This window comes from Erythrolamprus reginae, chromosome Z (genome assembly GCF_031021105.1).
Source record: "Erythrolamprus reginae isolate rEryReg1 chromosome Z, rEryReg1.hap1, whole genome shotgun sequence".
Lineage (NCBI taxonomy): Eukaryota > Metazoa > Chordata > Lepidosauria > Squamata > Dipsadidae > Erythrolamprus > Erythrolamprus reginae.
In genome coordinates, this window is record NC_091963.1 from 140,526,999 (window position 1) to 140,546,405 (window position 19,407).

The 19,407-nt window shown below is 41.3% G+C and overlaps 1 protein-coding gene across 1 annotated transcript in view; it reads right to left on the minus strand.

The window, feature by feature from the left end:
* Positions 1-892: 892 nt before the first annotated feature.
* Positions 893-19,407, minus strand: part of LOC139153368 (ubiquitin carboxyl-terminal hydrolase CYLD-like) — a 36,548-nt gene continuing 18,033 nt past the window's right edge. Inside the window, exons 9-15 of the mRNA XM_070727190.1 lie at positions 18,691-18,782; positions 17,056-17,119; positions 14,821-14,953; positions 9,414-9,522; positions 7,014-7,132; positions 5,143-5,359; positions 893-3,600 (exon numbers count right to left, since the gene is read on the minus strand). Of these exons, the coding sequence (XP_070583291.1) occupies positions 3,416-3,600; positions 5,143-5,359; positions 7,014-7,132; positions 9,414-9,522; positions 14,821-14,953; positions 17,056-17,119; positions 18,691-18,782 (919 nt within the window). The 3' untranslated portion in view covers positions 893-3,415. The remainder of the gene's footprint in view (positions 3,601-5,142; positions 5,360-7,013; positions 7,133-9,413; positions 9,523-14,820; positions 14,954-17,055; positions 17,120-18,690; positions 18,783-19,407) is intronic.

Below are 19,407 nucleotides of genomic sequence, written 5' to 3' on the forward strand. Positions count from 1 at the left end.
CTATGGTGTAATACTCTTAGTTAAAGAATTAAAGATAAAATCTATCAAATACATGGACAAAGGTTTTGACAGCTTTAAATATTTAACTGTCCTATCTCCTGAAGCTATATGGCTTTTGTGCCAGCAGATATGGGTCTGCGTGCCACCTGTGGCACTCATGCCATAGGTTCGTCATCACTGCCTTAGGATAAATACTAATTTTTCCAGATTTTCATTATTCTAATTTTTTAAAAAATGTTTCAGTGACAATGCCATTGTAGGAAGTTAGTACCCACCCCACTCCAAGAGGAATAAAATATTTTAGGAAATATTAAGAAGGCAGATTATTATATAGAATATCTCTGGCTGAGAAATGGAGAAATGTGTTTTAGGCAGAAAGAGGCTCACTCCTAATAACTCCCCCCTTTGTCAATCAAGGAATGGGTCCAGTTCACTGACTACCACCCATTTGTTAATAGCCTGGACCAGTCTATTCTACATAATGAAGATTTACTCCCTTCAGGCAGACTCATTTGGCAAACAGAAAGTCATCTTACAGCATCTGGGAAGATTGCATCATCCAGCAAGGCTCAACTGAACTTGGACTCAGGACAGCCTACAGTTACCTCTGCATGGGAGACTGACAGCCAATCGGAGTGCATTTCTTGTATAGGAGTAGGAGGCCCTGGGGTGGGGCCCAAGAGAAGACATAATTCAGTCTTGTGGAGTGTAATACCTAATGCTTGAAGTTAGCTAAATCCTGCATCAGACAAATTTTGAAAAAAATTAATAAATACGCCTTATTTTAAAAAAAACAAATTAGTAGCCTTTAAAGCAAAATCAAGCAGTAAGCAAGCCATAATTTCAACATTGTAACACCTGCTTTTCTCAATATTAAAAAAAACAATAAATCTCTTTTTAAAATTCTTTTATAGCTTTTTCAAAGTAATGGCAAATATTGGAAAAAACAAAACAACATCGGAAAATATAAAAAATACTTTGATCATATGCTTTACCAAAAGGAAACAAAAATACACAGAGAAAGTTCTTTTTAAAAGTGAAAACAATACAAAGGAAAAAGAAAAAAGGTGTATCACTTTAGCAGTAAATACTTAGTATAAAAATATGTGTTTTTAAAGAACCATTACCCTTACTATATCTCCAACAAAATGTAGTTTTTGAAAATCCTTTTATATACATACATAACAGAGTGCAATAAATTCTAAATATTTTCTGTTCTATAAATCGCAACTTGAGGCCCAGTGACATTCTTGCTAGTTGGTTTCCCATTGTCTAGTCAATATATTAATTATTTATTCCATTAATTTCTTAGGTTCTTCATATCATATTAAAGTATTGATAACGAACAAATTTAAAAATGAAGAATAGTTTTTTTAAAAAAAATTGTAAAGGATTTAACAAGTTGTTATAGTATCTCAAGTATTTCAAAGCTAGAAGATACTACTGGTCCAATGTTAACAAATAATGTAATTGCAAATGTAACCAACAGGTTATATAATGTAGATAATTTTTGTCTCTTAACATAGACTATGTAAGAAATGTCATCATTCTCTCTATTGGTTAGTCCAAATTCATTAGCCCTCTTTCCATCCAATTTTTCCATATCACACCATCTTTTTAATCTCTCTTGGAAAAAAGGCGCTGTTTTTGGGCCCCCATTTCTTTAATCTGAGAGTGTGAGGACTCGGTGAAAGGACTGGAACCAAAGGAGGGCTGCCAGGGATTTGCAGGGGTATGGGAGAACCTCTACTAGCTAACCCCTCCCACCCCACCCAACAGTCCCCACGTGGTCCATTTTAGATTCAGGTAAGTGCAGGGTGTGCGTGGAGACTTGGGAGGGTAAAAAACAGGCTTACTGGAAGTTCGGGAAATAGCCAGTTTCCTGCCTCCAGAGGGCCTCTGGAGTCTGAGTAGGCCATTTTTGCCCTCCTGGAGGCTCAAGATAAGCCTCTGAAACCCAAGGAGGGTAAAAAGATTCCCCCCATGTTGCAAGAAGCTGAGTAGGTCATGCCCACCTTGGCCACACCCATCCAACAACCAGGCAGAGAATCCCTTGCTAAAATTTTTGAAGCTCACCCCTGATTGGAACAGTCCAGTTCATGCAGTAGAAAAGTCTCTTCAGGATTAGAGGTACCCAAGCAGAGGATGACTTTAGAGGCATGATGAACTTAATTTTCTTTTTTCTTTTTGGTATTCGCATACAATATCCAAACATCCTTTGATAAGTTGCTCTAAGTGGATGGAGTTAATTTGACTGTATCCACCATCCCTAAAATGTTTTAAATGGTGAAGAGTGGTCAGGGGAAGTCCAATACAGTAGTACCTCTAGATACGAGCTGCTCTACATGCGAGTATTTCAAGATACGAGCCACGAGGGGAGAGACATTTCTGTTCTATTCCCGAGCTCAAATTCGGGATACGAGCCGAGTGTCCACTAGGTGGCGCAAGAATCCTTGCTTTTGGTTATCTCGGAGGGGAAAAACAACTTGTTCCAGATACGAGTTGCCTCGAGGTACAAGCTCCCTTATGGAACGAATTATGCTCGTATCTAGGGGTACTACTGTATAATGTTTGTTTTTTTCTAAAAGAACCATTCCATCTAGATTAGTCATAAAAGAAGGGCAGATTTCAATATGGCTTCCATCTGAAAAGTTCTAGGTAACAATATATAGCCTTTGCTTTTGAATTGCTCAGTGCTCTCTCTGGTTGTCTCTCCCAAAGGTTTTGGTTTAAATTCTATGGGGATTCTCAATCATTCAGATCATTGTTATCCCAAAAGTGCTTTTTTTCAAGAGGCAACTGGAGCTGGAAAAGCTTCCTGGAAGAAAAGTGAAACGTCTTCACAGAAAAAACAGAAAGTCCAGTTGGACATGAATACTTTATGAGTCAAAAAGAGGGCCATGAATATATTTATGGACCCCTCACATCCTGTACATAAAATGTTTCAATTCTTACCCTCAAAATGTCACTATAGAGTACTGCTCACCAAGAGAACGAGACACAAGAATAGTTTTTTCTCGAACGCTATCACTCTGCTAAACAAATAATTCCCTCGTCACTGTCAAGCTATTCAAAAAGGATGCATTACTATTACTATTAACTTGTTGCTTGTATCCTTATGATTTATACTAATATTGATTATTTCCCGATTGCTTATTTGTACCCTATGACAATCATTAGGTGTTGCACCTTATGATTCTTGACAAATTTATCTTTTCTTTTGTGTACATTGGGAGCATATGCACCAAAGACAAATTCCTTGTGTATTCAATAAAGAATTATATTCTATTCTAGAAAAAAAGCACCTTTGGGTTCTGCTTTAAACATTCAGATTTGCAGCCACAATTGCCATATGATCTCTCAGCCACATAGTTTATGTCTCTTCTGTGATGTCCTGTCCCTCTCATCCAAATCGTTATTTGTAGAGGCTGAGGGAGGGGCTGTGGTAGAAGCACATGTAAGCATCACAGAGCAAGCGACGGGAATAAGAGGGCAAAGATTTGGGGTCCAAGCCTTGCAGAGCTTCAATGGGCATTTCCAAGTAATCTGCTACCTCTGAACAGGGTGTGACATGAGGGATGTTAAAGCCATTCAATCCACCTTGGAGGAAAAAAAAAAGTCAGCCATAAGGATTGACGGTATGTGTGGAAAGAAACAGAAGAGGAAAGTAAATCAACTAATTCCAACCTTTGATCAGTGAGATTTTTGGAATTGAGAAACACTTTCAATAAACAATAGCATCTCTGAAGATGTCTATCAATACTAATTTGTCTGAAATTTTGAAGATCCCCCCTCCCCCCCAAACCAAGCAAAATCCTCATCGAGTCTCCATGTTGTCTTATAAGACCATTATAAGATGTTTATCCAAGCAACAGACATCTGGTTTAGATTTTAAGCAGCTGATAACATGGATTCTATTCACTTGAACTGTATGTTTTAAGTTCTCAAAAGTAAGAGACTTGTTTCAGCAAAGCTCAATCTCTGATATGGAAGTAGCTTGCCATTGCCACCTGCTTAATTAGTTCATTTGTTATTAATTTATTATTTTTTTTACAATAACTCAGTGTTTTTCAACCTTGGCAGTTTGAAGTCCATATTGCTTCAATTGGTCAGTGATGAAAAACACTGGTCCAACCAAAAGCCATGGGATTCTCTACAGCAGAGGTGTCAAACTCATGGCCCGTGGGACGGATGCGTCATGCACTGGCCATACCCATGCCTGGTTTTGCAAAGGGGGAAAAAGTCATGTGATGATGCCATGACAGTGGAGGTTGATACCCCTGCTCTAAGCCCTCCAAGTATGAACCAGGTCTGACCAGATTCAAGATCAGCCAGGATCAATTAGGTGCTAACAGCTGTTATGACTCATTTTAAGTTATTAGACATATAATTTAACATATAATTTAACTATGCCCTGATTATTAAAGGTTCCATTTATTTTTTTAAATCCCATGTGTGTGCAAATAACCTTGCCAATAAACAAAAATGGTAGAAAGTATGAGAATAATTCACCCAAACTGCAAACTTTTTGTTGATGATGATTAATTTGTGAAATGGAATACAGGCAGGAGTGGGCAGGAAAGTGGGGGCGGTATGAATCTCCAGAGTGAGTTGGTTCCAAAGGGCCAGAGCCGCCACAGAGAAGGCTCTTCCCCTAGGCCCCGCCAGACGACATTGCCTGGCTGATGGGACCTAGAGAAGGCTGACTCTATAGGTTCTGACCAGTCGCTGGAATATTGTTTCCTGAATCCCTTTAAACAATTCAAATCAAACTAATCTGAGGATTCACTTTCAACATTCAGATAGAGAGAGATTTCCACTACTAGAATCTAACCAATTCACCAGTTTAGTCCAATTTTACAAGCTAAACATAGCTTTTTCGTTGTTGTTTAATAACCTCATAATCCCTTGCAGGGTTGAGTCAGAGAAACTGAATTTAGCTGGCCGGATGCTCTTCCTGTCGCCAGTGAGGAATTTTGTGCCCAGAGAGAGAGAGAAATGTCAGTCTCTACCTAGGATCAAACTCAGCTTCCTGATTGTGAGGCGAGAGCTCCACCTCTAGGCCACTGTACCACTCCACAAGCTAAAGATAGCATTGATAAAAGCAAACCCTGGTTTGAAACAACTTTTGAAACAACTCACCTTCGCGGTCAGCCATACTATCAAAGAAAAGCCACTGGTGGACATCTGGGCCGTGGCGGGTAAAGCCTACATAATGACTTGTTTCAATGCAGAGAACTGCGAAGAGCTGCATTGTCTGGCGGGGAATGGTCTCTGGCAAAGAACCAAAGTGAGAAAGCTCCTCAGGAAGATGCAGTGGACGGGGCTGATGGTATCGTCGGGTCCGGTGCTTGTGAACCTGCAGTGTAGTGGCCAAAGAACACCAAGAATTACATCTGTGAAATAGATTCTGCAAACCAACCAGACAGTGTCCTAGTACCTACTCTCTTTATACTCTACATAAATGATCTCTATGACAATACAGTATTACAAGCAATTGTGTTCTCTTTGCTGATGATGTTAAGCTATTTAATACCTCCGATAATACTTCTACCCTTCTAAAGGACCTTGACCATGTAGCTGAATGGTCTAACAACTGGCAACTCTAAATCTCATCCAACAAATGCTCTGTCCTACACATTGGTAAAAAGAATCCGAATACTAAATACATACTTGGACAAGCTGAACTCGCAGAAGACCCTCACTCAGTCAAAGACCTTGGAGTACTCATTTCCAATGACCTAAGTGCCAGAGCCCACTGCAACAGCATTGCCAAAAAGCACTAAGAGTTATAAACTTAATTCTACGCAGCTTCTTCTCTAGAAACACCGATCTACCAACCAGAGCATACAAAACATTTCTCAGACCAATTCTTGAATACAGCTCACCTGTATGGAATACACACTGCATAACAGACATTAATACAATTGAAGTAGTCCAGAAATACTTCACAAGAAGTGTCCTCCACTCCTCCTCACGCAACTTCAATTACTATGTTTAGAAAATTTACAGCTAAGCCACCTCCAATCTGATTTAACTGTTGTTCATAAAATTATAGATCACAATGTACTCCCTGTTAGCGACTACTTCATATTTAACAATAACAACACAAGAGCACACAGTAGATGCAAACTAAATGTAAATCGCTCCAAACTAGATGGCAGAAAATACAATTTCAGCAATTAACTACCGGATTCTGTTTTTTCTTCCCCCATCCCAAAATCTTCAACCTTACATTATCTACAATAGACCTCTCCCCTTTTCTAAGAGGTCTGTAAGGGGCATGCATAAGTGCACCTTTGTGCCTACCGTTCCTGTCCTAAAGCCTTTTTTATCTTTTCTATCTCTACTTTATACTTATATTATATACTACAATATAATACTATATTTATGTGACGAACAAACAAACAAACAAACAAACAAATAAATAAATAGACACAGACTTCAAAGGATAATTAGAACTGCAGGAAAAACAACTGCTAACAACCTGCCTTCCATTTAGGACCTGTATACTGCACAAGTCAAAAAGAAGGCTGTGAAAATATTTAGAGACATCCCACATCCTGGACATAAACTGCTTCAACTCCTATTGTCAAAACGATGCTAGAGGGTACTGCACACCAGAACAATTAGACACAGAAACAGTTTCTTTCCAAACACCAACACTCTGCTAAACAAATAATTCCCTCAACACTGTCCAATTATTTCTTAAGTCTGCAGTACTATTAATCTTGTCATCATTTCTATCACCCATCTCCTCCCACAAATGACTGTATGACTGTAACTTTGTGGTTTGTAGCCTTACAATTTACATTGACAGGTTCCTAACATGATTTGATTGCTAATTTGTACCCTGATGTAACACGATAAATGATTCTTGACAAATTTATCTTTTCTTTATATACACTGAGAACATGTGCACCAAGACAAATTCCTTGTGTGTCCAATCACATTGGTCAATAAAATTCTATTCTACTATTCTATCCTGGGTTGGAAAGCTGGTGCAAAGATACCTGCTGATTGCAAATCTTGCAGAATTGTTTGATGTGTCGCATGCCAAAACTTGGATCCCAGTAACAATCTGGACATTCCATCACAGCCAGTCCTTGGCATACAGAACACTCTCGGGGAGCTGCAGTGGTAAAGTAGGAAATGTTAAGCTAAGTTAGAAGTTAAATGCAACACATTGGCTGTGGATCATGAAAAATGATATTCAATACTCAATAATTGCTTGCCAAGTAAAAACATTGATGGAAATTTTGTTTGTCCCACAAAGAGGAAGGCATTCAGCACAAACATGTTTCTCCCTCTCCAGGCCTAGAAAACTGGGGGGGGGGGGGGGGGGATCAACTGGTGACTTGAAACTTACCAACAGACAAAAGGAACAGAGCAGGAATAGCAGTAGCAATAGCACCTAGACTTATATACTTCACAGAGCTTTATAGCCCTCTCTAAGTGACTTACAGTCATTCAAAAATTTGGATCCTTATTTTACCCACCTTGGAAGGATGGAAGGCTGAGTCAATCTTGACTGGAGTTAATTTATGGTCCAAGATGTAGTGAAGGCTACAGGTTTAGGTAGATATTAAAGAAGGCAAACTAGCAAATTATAAAGGATGAAAACCGAATGAAAGAGAGGAAGCTCAAATAAGAAATCATAGAGAAGCTGGACATTCCCTTTGAAAACTTCAAAGGAAACGTCCAACTTCTCCATGACTTCTTACTTGTTTGGTCATTAGGTTTACAATCCACCTTTCTTCTAGTATCTCAAGGCAGCATGCATAGCATCCTTACGTCCTTTTCTTCCCGCAACCACCTCACCTCACTAGATTAAGCTAACAATCAAGCATGATTGACTCAGAGTAACCCGAAGAATTTCCATAGTTAAGGACAGTGGGTCTTTCTGCCCCTTGTCCGCCCCTTTAAACATTACACCACTATCTCAAACCAACTGCTATGAGGAAATAGTAGAAGAAGGTTGTTTGAAGTAACACAAAGTATCAGCTTTCACAAAGTATCTAGTTGGCCTAATAATCAAAGCCATTAAGGAATATAACCTTTATGGAGATATACGGGGGTGGACAGACAAATGGAAACACTTGACTTTTTGGCATCATGTTTGAACATTTTCAAATCAATCAAAACTTGACATATTTTAATGTTTTTTTTTATTCTGTTATTCGATATGTCTTTTTAAACTACCTTTTTTTAAAACAGAAATTTAAGGAAATTGGTTATAACCTTCTAGAAATGGCAGACCTCTCAAACTTTCAAAGAGGCCAAATTGTTGGTGCTCGAATGGCAAGCGCTAGTGTAACAGAAAGTGCCCGAATGTTTGGTGTTTCAAGAGGTAATGTCTCAAAAGTAATGACTGCTTTTGAAAGAGAAGGGAAAACATCCTCAGCCAAGCACAGGTCTGATCGAAAGTCGAAGTTGTCTGAGAGAGACCGTCGGACTGTAAAGTGAACTGTTAGAGCGGATTGCAAGACCACAGCTCCTAAAATCACTGCAGAGCTCAATAGACACATACAGAACCCAGTTTCCATAAAAACTGTTTGAAGGGAGCTTCACAAATCTGGATTCCACAGAAGACCTGCAATTAGAAAACCTCTGCTCTCAAAGACAAATGTTTCAAAGCATTTAGAGTGGTGTAGAAACCACCAGAAATGGTCCCTTGAGTGGTGGCAAAACGTGATTTTCTCTGACGAATCATCGTTTACCATTTTTTCGACCTCCGGCCATGTTTACTTTTGGAGACAGCCAAAAGAATCACTTTATCCAGACTGCCTTCCCCCAACCGTCAAATATGGCGGGGGTTCAGTGATGTTCTGGGGTGCTATTTCTTGGAAACCCACCAGACCAATGATTTCCCTTCATGGAAGAATTAACAGCCATCACTATTTAGGAATTTTGGCCGACCAAAGTCATCCTATGGTTCAAGAACTGTTTCCAGAGGGGGATGCCATATTTCAAGATGATAATGCATGAATCCATAGAGCAAAAATTGTTAAAGAATGACACGAGGAACATTCTAATGAAGTTCAGCATCTCATCTGGCCACCACAATCACCAGACCTCAACATTATTGAGCATTTTTGGTCGATTTTATATATTCAATTAAGAAGTCGATTTCCACCACCATTGTCTCTAAAAGAACTGGAGGGTGCTTTAACTGAAGAATGGACTAAAATTCCTTTGGAAACAATTCACAATTTGTATGAATCAATACCTCAGAGAATTGAGGCTGTATTTGTCGCAAAAGGTGGACCAACACCATATTAAAAGATATTTTGATGATTTTTCAAGGTGTTTCCATTTGTTTGTCCACCCCTGTACAACGATACCTAGGCCAGGGGTCGGCAACCTTAAACACTCAAAGAGCCACAAAAGTCCTAATTGGAAGTCTCCCTTACTTTCTTCCAGAAGATCTGTGAGGTCAAGTTCCAGGCTGGGTTGGATGGTTTGAAAGGCTTTGAAGTTCTTCCCATTCCGAGGCATCTGAAGAATAAGGCATGAAGGGGCCTGACAAGAAGAAAAACTTGGATGAGATTGGGAGGAAGAATAGATGGGGACTATTGATGGGCTCCCATTTGGACACATAACTAACCCCCCCCCCCAGGTTTTTCAAATCTGTTAAATGAAACCATTAACAGGTAGTCCTTGACTTACAACAGTTTCTTTAGTGACTATTCAAAGTTACAACAATACTGAAAAAAATGAGTTATGAGTGTCCCAAAGGTGTTTTTTCAAGACTTTCTAGTTTTCCTTTGAAAGTACAATAGTACCTCTAGATACGAGCTGCTCCACATGCGAGTATTCCAAGTTACGAGCCACGAGGGGAGAGGAATTTCTGTTTCAGACCCGAAGCAAGAATCCTTGCTTCTAGTTATCTCGGAGGGGAAAAACAAAGTCTAAAGCCATTTGTTCCAGATACGAGTTGTTCGACATACAAGCTCCCTTCTGGAACGAATTAAACTTGTATCTAGAGGTACTACTGTATTCCATTCCCCATTCAAGGAGCTCCTCCAACTCATCTGAACTTCTTAAAGAAGCTTCTTCAAGGCAAAAGACACTTCTTGGATGGGAAGCGAAACCTCTTCAAAGAAAAAACAGAAATCCAGTTACCTCTTGAAAAACAAGTACCTTTGGGACAACCATGATTTGGATGACTGAGAATCTCCATAGACATTTGATTTATGAGTAACGGCAAAATGCTCCCAGTTCGCTCATGCCTGTGGGTTGCTGGAGATCCCCCCACCCACCGACATGCCTTCATTTGGGTTTTTTTTACCCTCTGTGCATGCACAGATGGCAAAAGAACCTAAATGATAGCATCCGGGTGGGTGGGCGGGGCCTTGCTCTGCCTTCACAACTGGCTATCCGATGACCCACAGGCACAAGCAAACCGAGAGCATTTCATTTCTGCTTAGGAGTGTTTTTCACACTTAAGACCATTGCAACATCCCCAAGATCAAAGTTCAGATTCATATTTTTGACAGTTGCCGTGTCCTTAGGTCATGTGATCCACTTTTGTGACCTTCTGACAAGCAAAGACAAGCAAACCAGATTCATTTAGCAACTGTGTCACTAATTTCACAATAACGTTTACACGAAAGGTTGTAAAATGTGGCAAAATTCAGTTAACAAATGTCTCGCTTAGCATGAGAAATTTTGAAGAAAATTTCGACTGTAAGGTAGCAGGACTAGCTGTACTGCATACAGTAACTGCCTTGGACAAGATTGTTCAAGGCATCTAGCTTTAAAAATTAATTTGAGCTAGTTAACTTGGGTTCTCCCCGCAATGATAAATGTGCCGATAATTTTATATCCCCAAGATACAACTATGCATCTTAAAAAAAACCAGTTATTTCTTCACATTGTGTTTCTTGGATGACAGGAGAAAAAGAACACAACTGCAATTAAAATGTAATTTAAAGAATTGTGAAAGACCAGATGAGAAATTACAATTGATTCAGGGGTGGACAGCTGTGGGTTTGCAGGGGTTCGGGAGAACCTCTAGCCAACGATTTTGTTCAGAGAACTCTCAAATCCCACTCCTGGATGGCGCTGCCCACCCTGCCTTACCCCTCCCAGGAGTCCTCACAAGCCCATTTTAGATGCAGATAAGTGCAGGGGGTATGCGGAGGCTCGGGAGGGTGAAAAACAGGAAATTTTGGAAGGCCTACGAAGCTTGGGGAGGTCATTTTCACCCTCCCAGAGGCTTGAGAAAAGCCTTTGAAGCCCAGGGAGGGCAAAAACACACCTTTGGCTGTGGTGCAGGAGGCCGACTATGCCACATCTACCATCTATCCACTCAGCAACCAGCCAGAGAATTCTTTGCTAAAGATTTTGAAGCCCACTCCTGAATTGATTCCATTTTCTTTACAGCTACAGTTAAATATTCATTCATTCATTTATTATTAGAGTTGAAAGGGACCTTGCAGGTAATTGTCCAACCCCCTGCTCAAGCAGGAAACCCTACACCACCCTAGCCAGATGGCAGTCCAATTTCCTTTTGAATGTGTTGAGCAGAGGTCTTCAAACTTGGCAACCTTAAGACTTGTGGACTTCAACTCCCAGAATTCTTCAGCCAGAGCTCTGGCTGGAGAATTCTGGGAGTTGAAGTCCACAAGTCTTAAAGTTGCCAAGTTTGGGGATCCCTGGTGTTGAGTGATGGGGGATTTACAACCTCCACTGGCAGACCATTTCCCTGGTTGATTGCTCTCACCGTCAGAAAGTTCTTATCATATGACCCCAGAACATTGCAACCATTATGAATATCAATTGTTTGCCAAAGATCCAAACTTTGATCATGTGACCAAGGGGATACCGAAACCATCATAAGAGTGGAAAATGGTTATACATTACTTTGTCCAGTGGTGTTCACTAAAGGAACTGTTGTAAGTTGACAACTATCTATAGTCAAGATGGTAGCTACAGTTGTGCTCATAAATTTACATTAAAAATATTAAAATGATCAGAAAAATAAATAAGGAAAAGAGAATGAAATTAATTCTAATGATCTTTTGAATAAAAGTATGAAAAGATTCATTTCCATTGTCTGTGTTCTCTACCTATGTTTTTTTTTCCTCTTCAAGATCTTATATGGGTCTCTTCCAATAAAAAACCGACAAAGATATTTTTAAACAAGTTGTTTCCAAGTGGGACACATCACTATTTGTGCATATATGAGTTACTCATGTATTTCAAATGGACCTGGATCAGTGTGATTGTTGTTAATGAAGCCAATGGAGATGTATTTGCACAGAATATACTTCCCTTATATTCTCAGAAGAGTATCTGTGTGGACTTCTTAGAAGCATTTCCCAAAATATCTTTTTCATGTGACGTTACTGAAACAGCAGTGAAATGGTTTGCAACAGGAAGTTGCAATACTGTTATTGCAGGAAGTGTTACCAAAACTGTTATTATACAAAGTGAAATGCAAACAATTAGTGTCTTAAGGACAATTTTTCACTTTTCAAAAATGTATGAAGTAATAATTGAAAGTAGAGTGTAGAATATGACGCCCAGATTTATTTTATTTATTTACTTATTATTTAGATTTGTATGCCGCCCCTCTCCGCAGACTCGGGGCGGCTCACAACAAAGTGAAAACAATTTACAACAAATCTAAATTACTGTTTAAAAATATTTTAAAAACCCCATTTTCTAAACAAACATACATACAGACATACCATTCATCAATTGTATATGCCCGGGGGAGATGTCTCAGTTCCCCCATGCCTGACGACAGAGGTGGGTCTTAAGGAGCTTACGAAAGGCAAGGAGAGTAGGGGCAGTTCTAATCTCCAGGGGGAGTTGGTTCCAGAGGGCCGGGGCCGCCACAGAGAAGGCTCTTCCCCTGGGGCCCGCCAACCGACATTGTTTAGTTGACGGGACCTGGAGAAGGCCCACTCTGTGGGACCTAATCGGTCGCTGGGATTCGTGCGGCAGCAGGCGGTCTCGGAGATATTCTGGTCCAGTGCCATGAAGGGCTTTAAAGGTCATAACCAACACTTTGAATTGTGACCTGAAATTGATCGGCAACCAATGCAGACTGCGGAGTGTTGGTGAAACATGGGCATACCTAGGTAAGCCCATGACTGCTCTCGCAGCTGCATTCTGCACAATCTGGAGTTTCCGAACACTTTTCAAAGGTAGCCCCATGTAGAGAGCATTACAGTAGTCGAACCTCGAGGTGATGAGGGCATGAGTGACTGTGAGCAGTGAGTCCCGGTCCAGATAGGGCCGCAACTGGTGCACCAGGAGAACCTGGGCAAACGCCCCCCTCACCACAGCTGAAAGATGGTTGTCTAATGTGAGCTGTGGATCGAGGAGGACGCCCAAGTTGCGGACCCTCTCTGAGGGGGTCAATAATTCCCCTCCCAGGGTAATGGAAGGACAGATGGAATTGTCCTTGGGAGGCAAAACCCACAGCCACTCCGTCTTATCCGGGTTGAGTTTGAGTCTGTTGACACCCATCCAATTTTGCATCTCCTGATTTAGCAAGAGATGGGGACATACATTTCCTCCATGGAGCTCTATCACTTGCTGTTCATATAAAGCACCCTAGAAGATTCCAACAATTTCTGAAGGAAAGAGGTCCTGCTCTAGAAAATAGAGATGGGTTCATCAGGATCTTTTGGAAAGATGTATTCAATTATGATTTCTCAATTTTTAACCTACAAGATACACTGGAGAAGAAAAATTGGATAATCTGCCTAGAACCCTATTTGATACAAACATGTCTGGTCCCATTTATACAATACAATAATGGAACTAAATCACTCTGATTGTACAATCACCATCTTGTCGATGTGCCTGACCTTAGATCAGGTGTGTCAAACTCAAGTCTGGGGGCCAGAGACAGCCCACAGGGTGCTTAAATCTGGCCCATGGGGCCATCCTGGAAATAGTGAAAGACTGGCTCATGATGCCTCCCTCCTGAGTTCTGTCTTTGCTGGCAGAAGATTGCAGGCAGCCATCGCAACTGAAAATGGGGCTTGGGAGCCTGTTTTCTCTGGCAGAGTGCTTGGGCCCTCCCAGGCGCCCCGATATGAGTGATGTTGAGCTGGCCATGCCCACTCTGGACACATAGAAACATAGAAACATAGAAGACTGACGGCAGAAAAAGACCTCATGGTCCATCTAGTCTGCCCTTATACTATTTCCTGTATTTTATCTTAGGATGGATATATGTTTATCCCAGGCATGTTTAAATTCAGTTACTGTGGATTTACCAACCACGTCTGCTGGAAGTTTGTTCCAAGGATCTACTACTCTTTCACTGAAATAATATTTCCTCACGTTGCTTTTGATCTTTCCCCCAACTAACTTCAGATTGTGTCTCCTTGTTCTTGTGTTCATTTTGCTATTAAAAACACTTCCCTCCTGAACCTTATTTAACCCTTTAACATATTTAAATGTTTCGATCATGTTCCCCCTTTTTCTTCGGTCCTCCAGACTATACAGATTGAGTTCATTAAGTCTTTCCTGATACGTTTTATGCTTAAGACCTTCCACCATTCTTGCAGCCCGTTTTTGGACCCGTTCAATTTTGTCAATATCTTTTTGTAGGTGAGGTCTCCAGAACTGAACACAGTATTCCACAGTATTCCAACATCCACTCTGCCCCCCTTTGGAGGTCAAACACAACCCTAATGCATCCCTTAATGAAGTTGAATTTGACATCCCTGCCCTAGATCAACCTTCTTTACTCAGTGGCCCTTCAAATGTGATACATGTTGTCTGGCTGAAAACAATTTCTGAGGTGATAGGAAAGTCACATCTGCCTATACTCCTGGTCTTGCATCTCACCTCTGTGAATTTGAGATCTCCAATCATCAGTGATCTCTCCAGAAGCTCTTGAACCGTTGGGACCATATGAATTGGATGGTCCTCAGTAAATATCTGGTAGAATATGCAGCCATGAGGTTCCTGGCCAGCCGAGCTGTGTTAAAAGGGGAAATAAAAGAGAATTAGATTAAGGGATACTATTTAGTCTGGAATAAACTGTGAGACAAATTGTAAACAAAGATAAAATATAAACAACGTTGTCTATCATGGATTACTTTCTTTATTAAAATGTCCCTCACTCAGGGTTACAAAACTATTCTAAGGAGTACAGAGATACTGCCTGCCAAAACAGACCAATCAAAATAAGATCAAATAATAATAATAATAATAATAATAATAATAATAATTTATTGGATTTGTATGCCGCCCCTCTCCGTAGACTCGGGGCGGCTAACAACAATAATAAAAACAACATGTACAATCCAATAATAAAAAACAACTAAAACCCCTATTATAAAACCAAACATACAGACAAACATACCATGCATAACTTGTAATGGCCTAGGGGGAAGAGCTATCTCAACTCCCCCATGCCTGGCGGTATAAATGAGTCTTGAATAGTTTACGAAAGACAGGGAGGGTGGGGCAGTTCTGATCTCTGGGGGGAGTTGGGTCCAGAGGGCCGGGGCCGCCACAGAGAAGAAATGTAGGGGTACTTTAGGGGTGGTCACAGTAACTTCATTGCTCTGTAACTAAAAAATATTATATATTATTATCCTGTACCTCAGTGGCTAAGACACTGAGCTTGTCGACTGAAAGGTCGGCAACTCAGCGGTTCGAATTCTTAATGCCGTGTAACAGGATGAGCTCCTGTTACTTGTCCCAGCTTCTGCCAACCTAGCAATTTGAAAACATGTAAAAAATGCAAGTAGAAAAATAGGGAACACTTTTGGTGGGAAGGTAACAGCATTCTGTGAGCCTTTGACATTTAGTCATGCTGGCCACATGACCATGGAGATGTCTTTTGATGTTGCTGGCTCTTTGGCTTTGAAATGGAGATAAGCACTGCCTCCTAGACTCGGGAACAACTAGGACATATATGTGAGGGGAACCTTTATACACACACACACACACACACACACACACACAGTACACCTGTGATAAATGAATGGCATGAATGCTCAGCAGAGGCACATATAGTACATTTCATTCCTAAAATGCCCCATTTTGAAACAGTGGTTAAACATATGAAATGGGCTACTTCTGGGTAATTGTTATGACCTATAAAGCCCTTCATGGCACCGGACTAGATTACCTCAGGGACCGCCTTCTGCTGCACGAATCCCAGCGACCAGTTAAGTCCCACAGAGTGGGTCTTCTCCGGGTCCCGTCAACTAAACAATGTCGTTTGGCGAGACCCAGGGGAAGAGCCTTCTCTGTGGTGGCCCCAGCCCTCTGGAACCAACTCCCCCCAGAGATTAGAATTGCCCCCTCCCTCCTTGCCTTTCGTAAGCTGCTTAAAACCCACCTCTACCGCCAGGCATGGGGGAATTGAGATACACTTTCCCCCTAGGCCTTTAAAATTTTATGCATGGTATGTCTGTATGTATGATTGGTTTTTTATATAATGGGTTTCAACTGTTTTTTTAGTATTGGATTATAATGTTTTGTTACTGTTGTTAGCCGCCCCGAGTCTGCGGAGAGGGGCGGCATACAAATCCAATAAATAATAACAATGATAATAATAATAATAATAATGATAATAATAATAATAATAATAATGATGATGATAATAATAATAATGATAATAATAATAATGATAATAATAATAATAATAATAATAATAATTGAAACCACCTCTCACTTTGAATACAAAACAGACCTCTTTGCCTCTGAACTAAACGTTTTGGGCCCCAAATGGAGCATCTTGAATCTGTGACGGTCTGAATAAGGGTGAAATGCTCCCGATTCGCTCGTGCCTGTCAGTTGTTGGACAGCCGTTCGCGAAGGCAGTGTAAGGCTCCGACCACCTGCCCAGACATCACCATTTGGATTCTTTTACCCTCTGTGCATACACAAAGTTCTGTGCATACTCAGAAGGCAAAAGAACCCAAATGCCAGTGTCTGCCTTCTCAAACAACTGACAGGCATGAGTGAACCAGGAGCATTTCATCCCTGGTCTGAATTAGAAGTGCTCTGCACACCGCAAATATACAGCATGGGACTACAAAATAAAAAGCAGCTCATCCTTCTCACCGGATCTGAAAGAGAGGCTCCATCTTCAGTACTTGGAAGAGCAGGGTAAGGAACTCTTCTGGATCTGTTAAGAGAAAGAAGCAGGGATAGGTTATGCGTGCCGCAATAATTCAAAAATAAAGCTCTTTTCCGGCCGCTGTCGGCATCTTTCATGCCGGCGGCTTCCGAAAAAATTTCGAATTTAGCCATGTAGGCTGTCCAGGTTGTCCGCTCAGGATCGAAAAATTCCGGCGGCTGGATGATCGATGGGGTCGCCATAATATAAATTTTAAAAAAATATCGTCTCCGGACCCTCGTCGCCAGTGAAATAACCTGGAACACGGTGGCTAACTTTTAAAATCTTTATTCCAACAGGAGCTTAACTATAGGCTGATACAATTACACCAGTACGCGAGCTAGAGAATAGCGCGTAACACCGGTGGCACTCTCCTTTTATACTTTCTCGCCCGGCAACAGAAGACGCTTGACAGCGCTACAATTTTGGCGCCAAGCCGCGGCAGCCAATGAGGATCAGGTAAACAACTTTCAATACATACAGCTTATTCTGCTTAACAACTCCATAGTTTAACTCTTTCCCCAGTAACAGAATCTTCTGGACATAACATAGGCTGCTGAGGATTCACAGGGGTTCAGGAACTAGCTAAGATTCTGCGCAGTTTGGAGAATCCCCAAATTCCATTCCTGGCTGGATCCACTCACCCCTTCCCTCCCAGAAGTCCCCACGCCATTCGTTTTGGATGCAGGTAAGTGCATGGTGCATGCAAAGGCTTGGGAGGGGGGCGGGTAGGATGCGCATGGAGGCTTGGGGAGGGCAAAAAACAGGCTATTGGAAGTTCAGTAAAGCCAGAAATGGGACTGTTTCCAACCTCCAAAGGGCTTCCAGGGCCTGGGGAGGTCATTGTCATCCTCCTGGAGGCTTGGGAAAATCCTCCAGAGCCCGGGGAGAGCAAAAATGCTGCTCCCCTTCACCGAGGTACAGGAAGCTGACTAGGCCACACCCACTATGGCCACAGTCACCCAGCAATCGGGTAGACAATCCCCTTGCTAAAATTTTAGTCCATCCCTGGAAAGAAACAAAAATGGAGAGGCAATCTTTCCTCCCCCCACCTTGTATGCCTAGTTCAGACAAATCTGCTTTCCATTGAGCACAGAAAGGAGGAGTAGAATAGGAATAAAAATAACACCCTCCCTTCCAATTATATTCCCAATCTTTCCTCTGAAGCTCAACAGCAGCGGGAACTATCTTGGCTAGCAAGGAAGCCTCTTCCTACTGCTGCATTGTCCCAACTTTCAGAAGATCATTTAATAATGATAAATAGACGTAAAGAGGTGGACACTCCTGATGTTCAAGAGAGGATCCGAGAGATACATTCAATATTAGTTTATGGCAGAAAGTAATTCCAAAAAATGAAAGGATGTGTCAACGTTGTTCTGTATAGTCCAGCATAAATAATATGCTACAGGACTGGACTAGTTTTACATTAACCATATACAGATCCTTCTGCTCTCAACCCCTTCTCTTCTCTCTCTTCCCCTTCCCTTCTCCATCTTTCACAATTGCCAAAATGGCTCTTCTCCTTACTATTCAACCCCTCCCTCCCCCTCACACACAATAAGACATGCACAGGCCCAAACCTTTTTCTTCGGTGGTGAAGCCAGAGGAGTGCCCAGCTATTTCCAAAACTTTCCGCAAGGCCATAATTTTGGTAGCACACACGTAGCCATTCCTATCAGATGAAAAAACAAACAAACACATAAACACACAAAATCAGATTACAGATTAACAGAGGTAGAAGAGACCTTGTAGGCAGAAGCCCACCACTGATGTCTCCTCTGGTCCTTAGAAACATAGAAACATAGAAGATTGATGGCAGAAAAAGACCTCATGGTCCATCTAGTCTGCCCTTATACTATTTCCTGTATTTTATCTTAGGATGGATATATGTTTATCCCAGGCATGCTTAAATTCAGTTCCTGTGGATTTACCAACCACGTCTGCTGGAGGTCTGTTCCAAGCATCTACTGCTTTTTCAATAAAATAATATTTTCTCACATTGCTCCTGATCTTTCCCCCAACAATTGCCATGTAGGGCTTTAAAGGTCATAACCAACACTTTGAATTGTGACCGGAAACTGATCGGCAGCCAGTGCAGGCCACGGAGTGTTGTAGAAACGTGGGCGAATCTAGGAAGCCCTACAATGGCTCTCACTGCCGCATTCTGCATGATCTGAAGTTTCCGAACACTTTTCAAAGGTAGCCCCATGTAGAGAGTGTTGCAGTAATCGAACCTCGAGGTGATGAAGGCATGAGCAACCGTAGCAATGATTCCCTGTCCAAATAGGACCGCAACT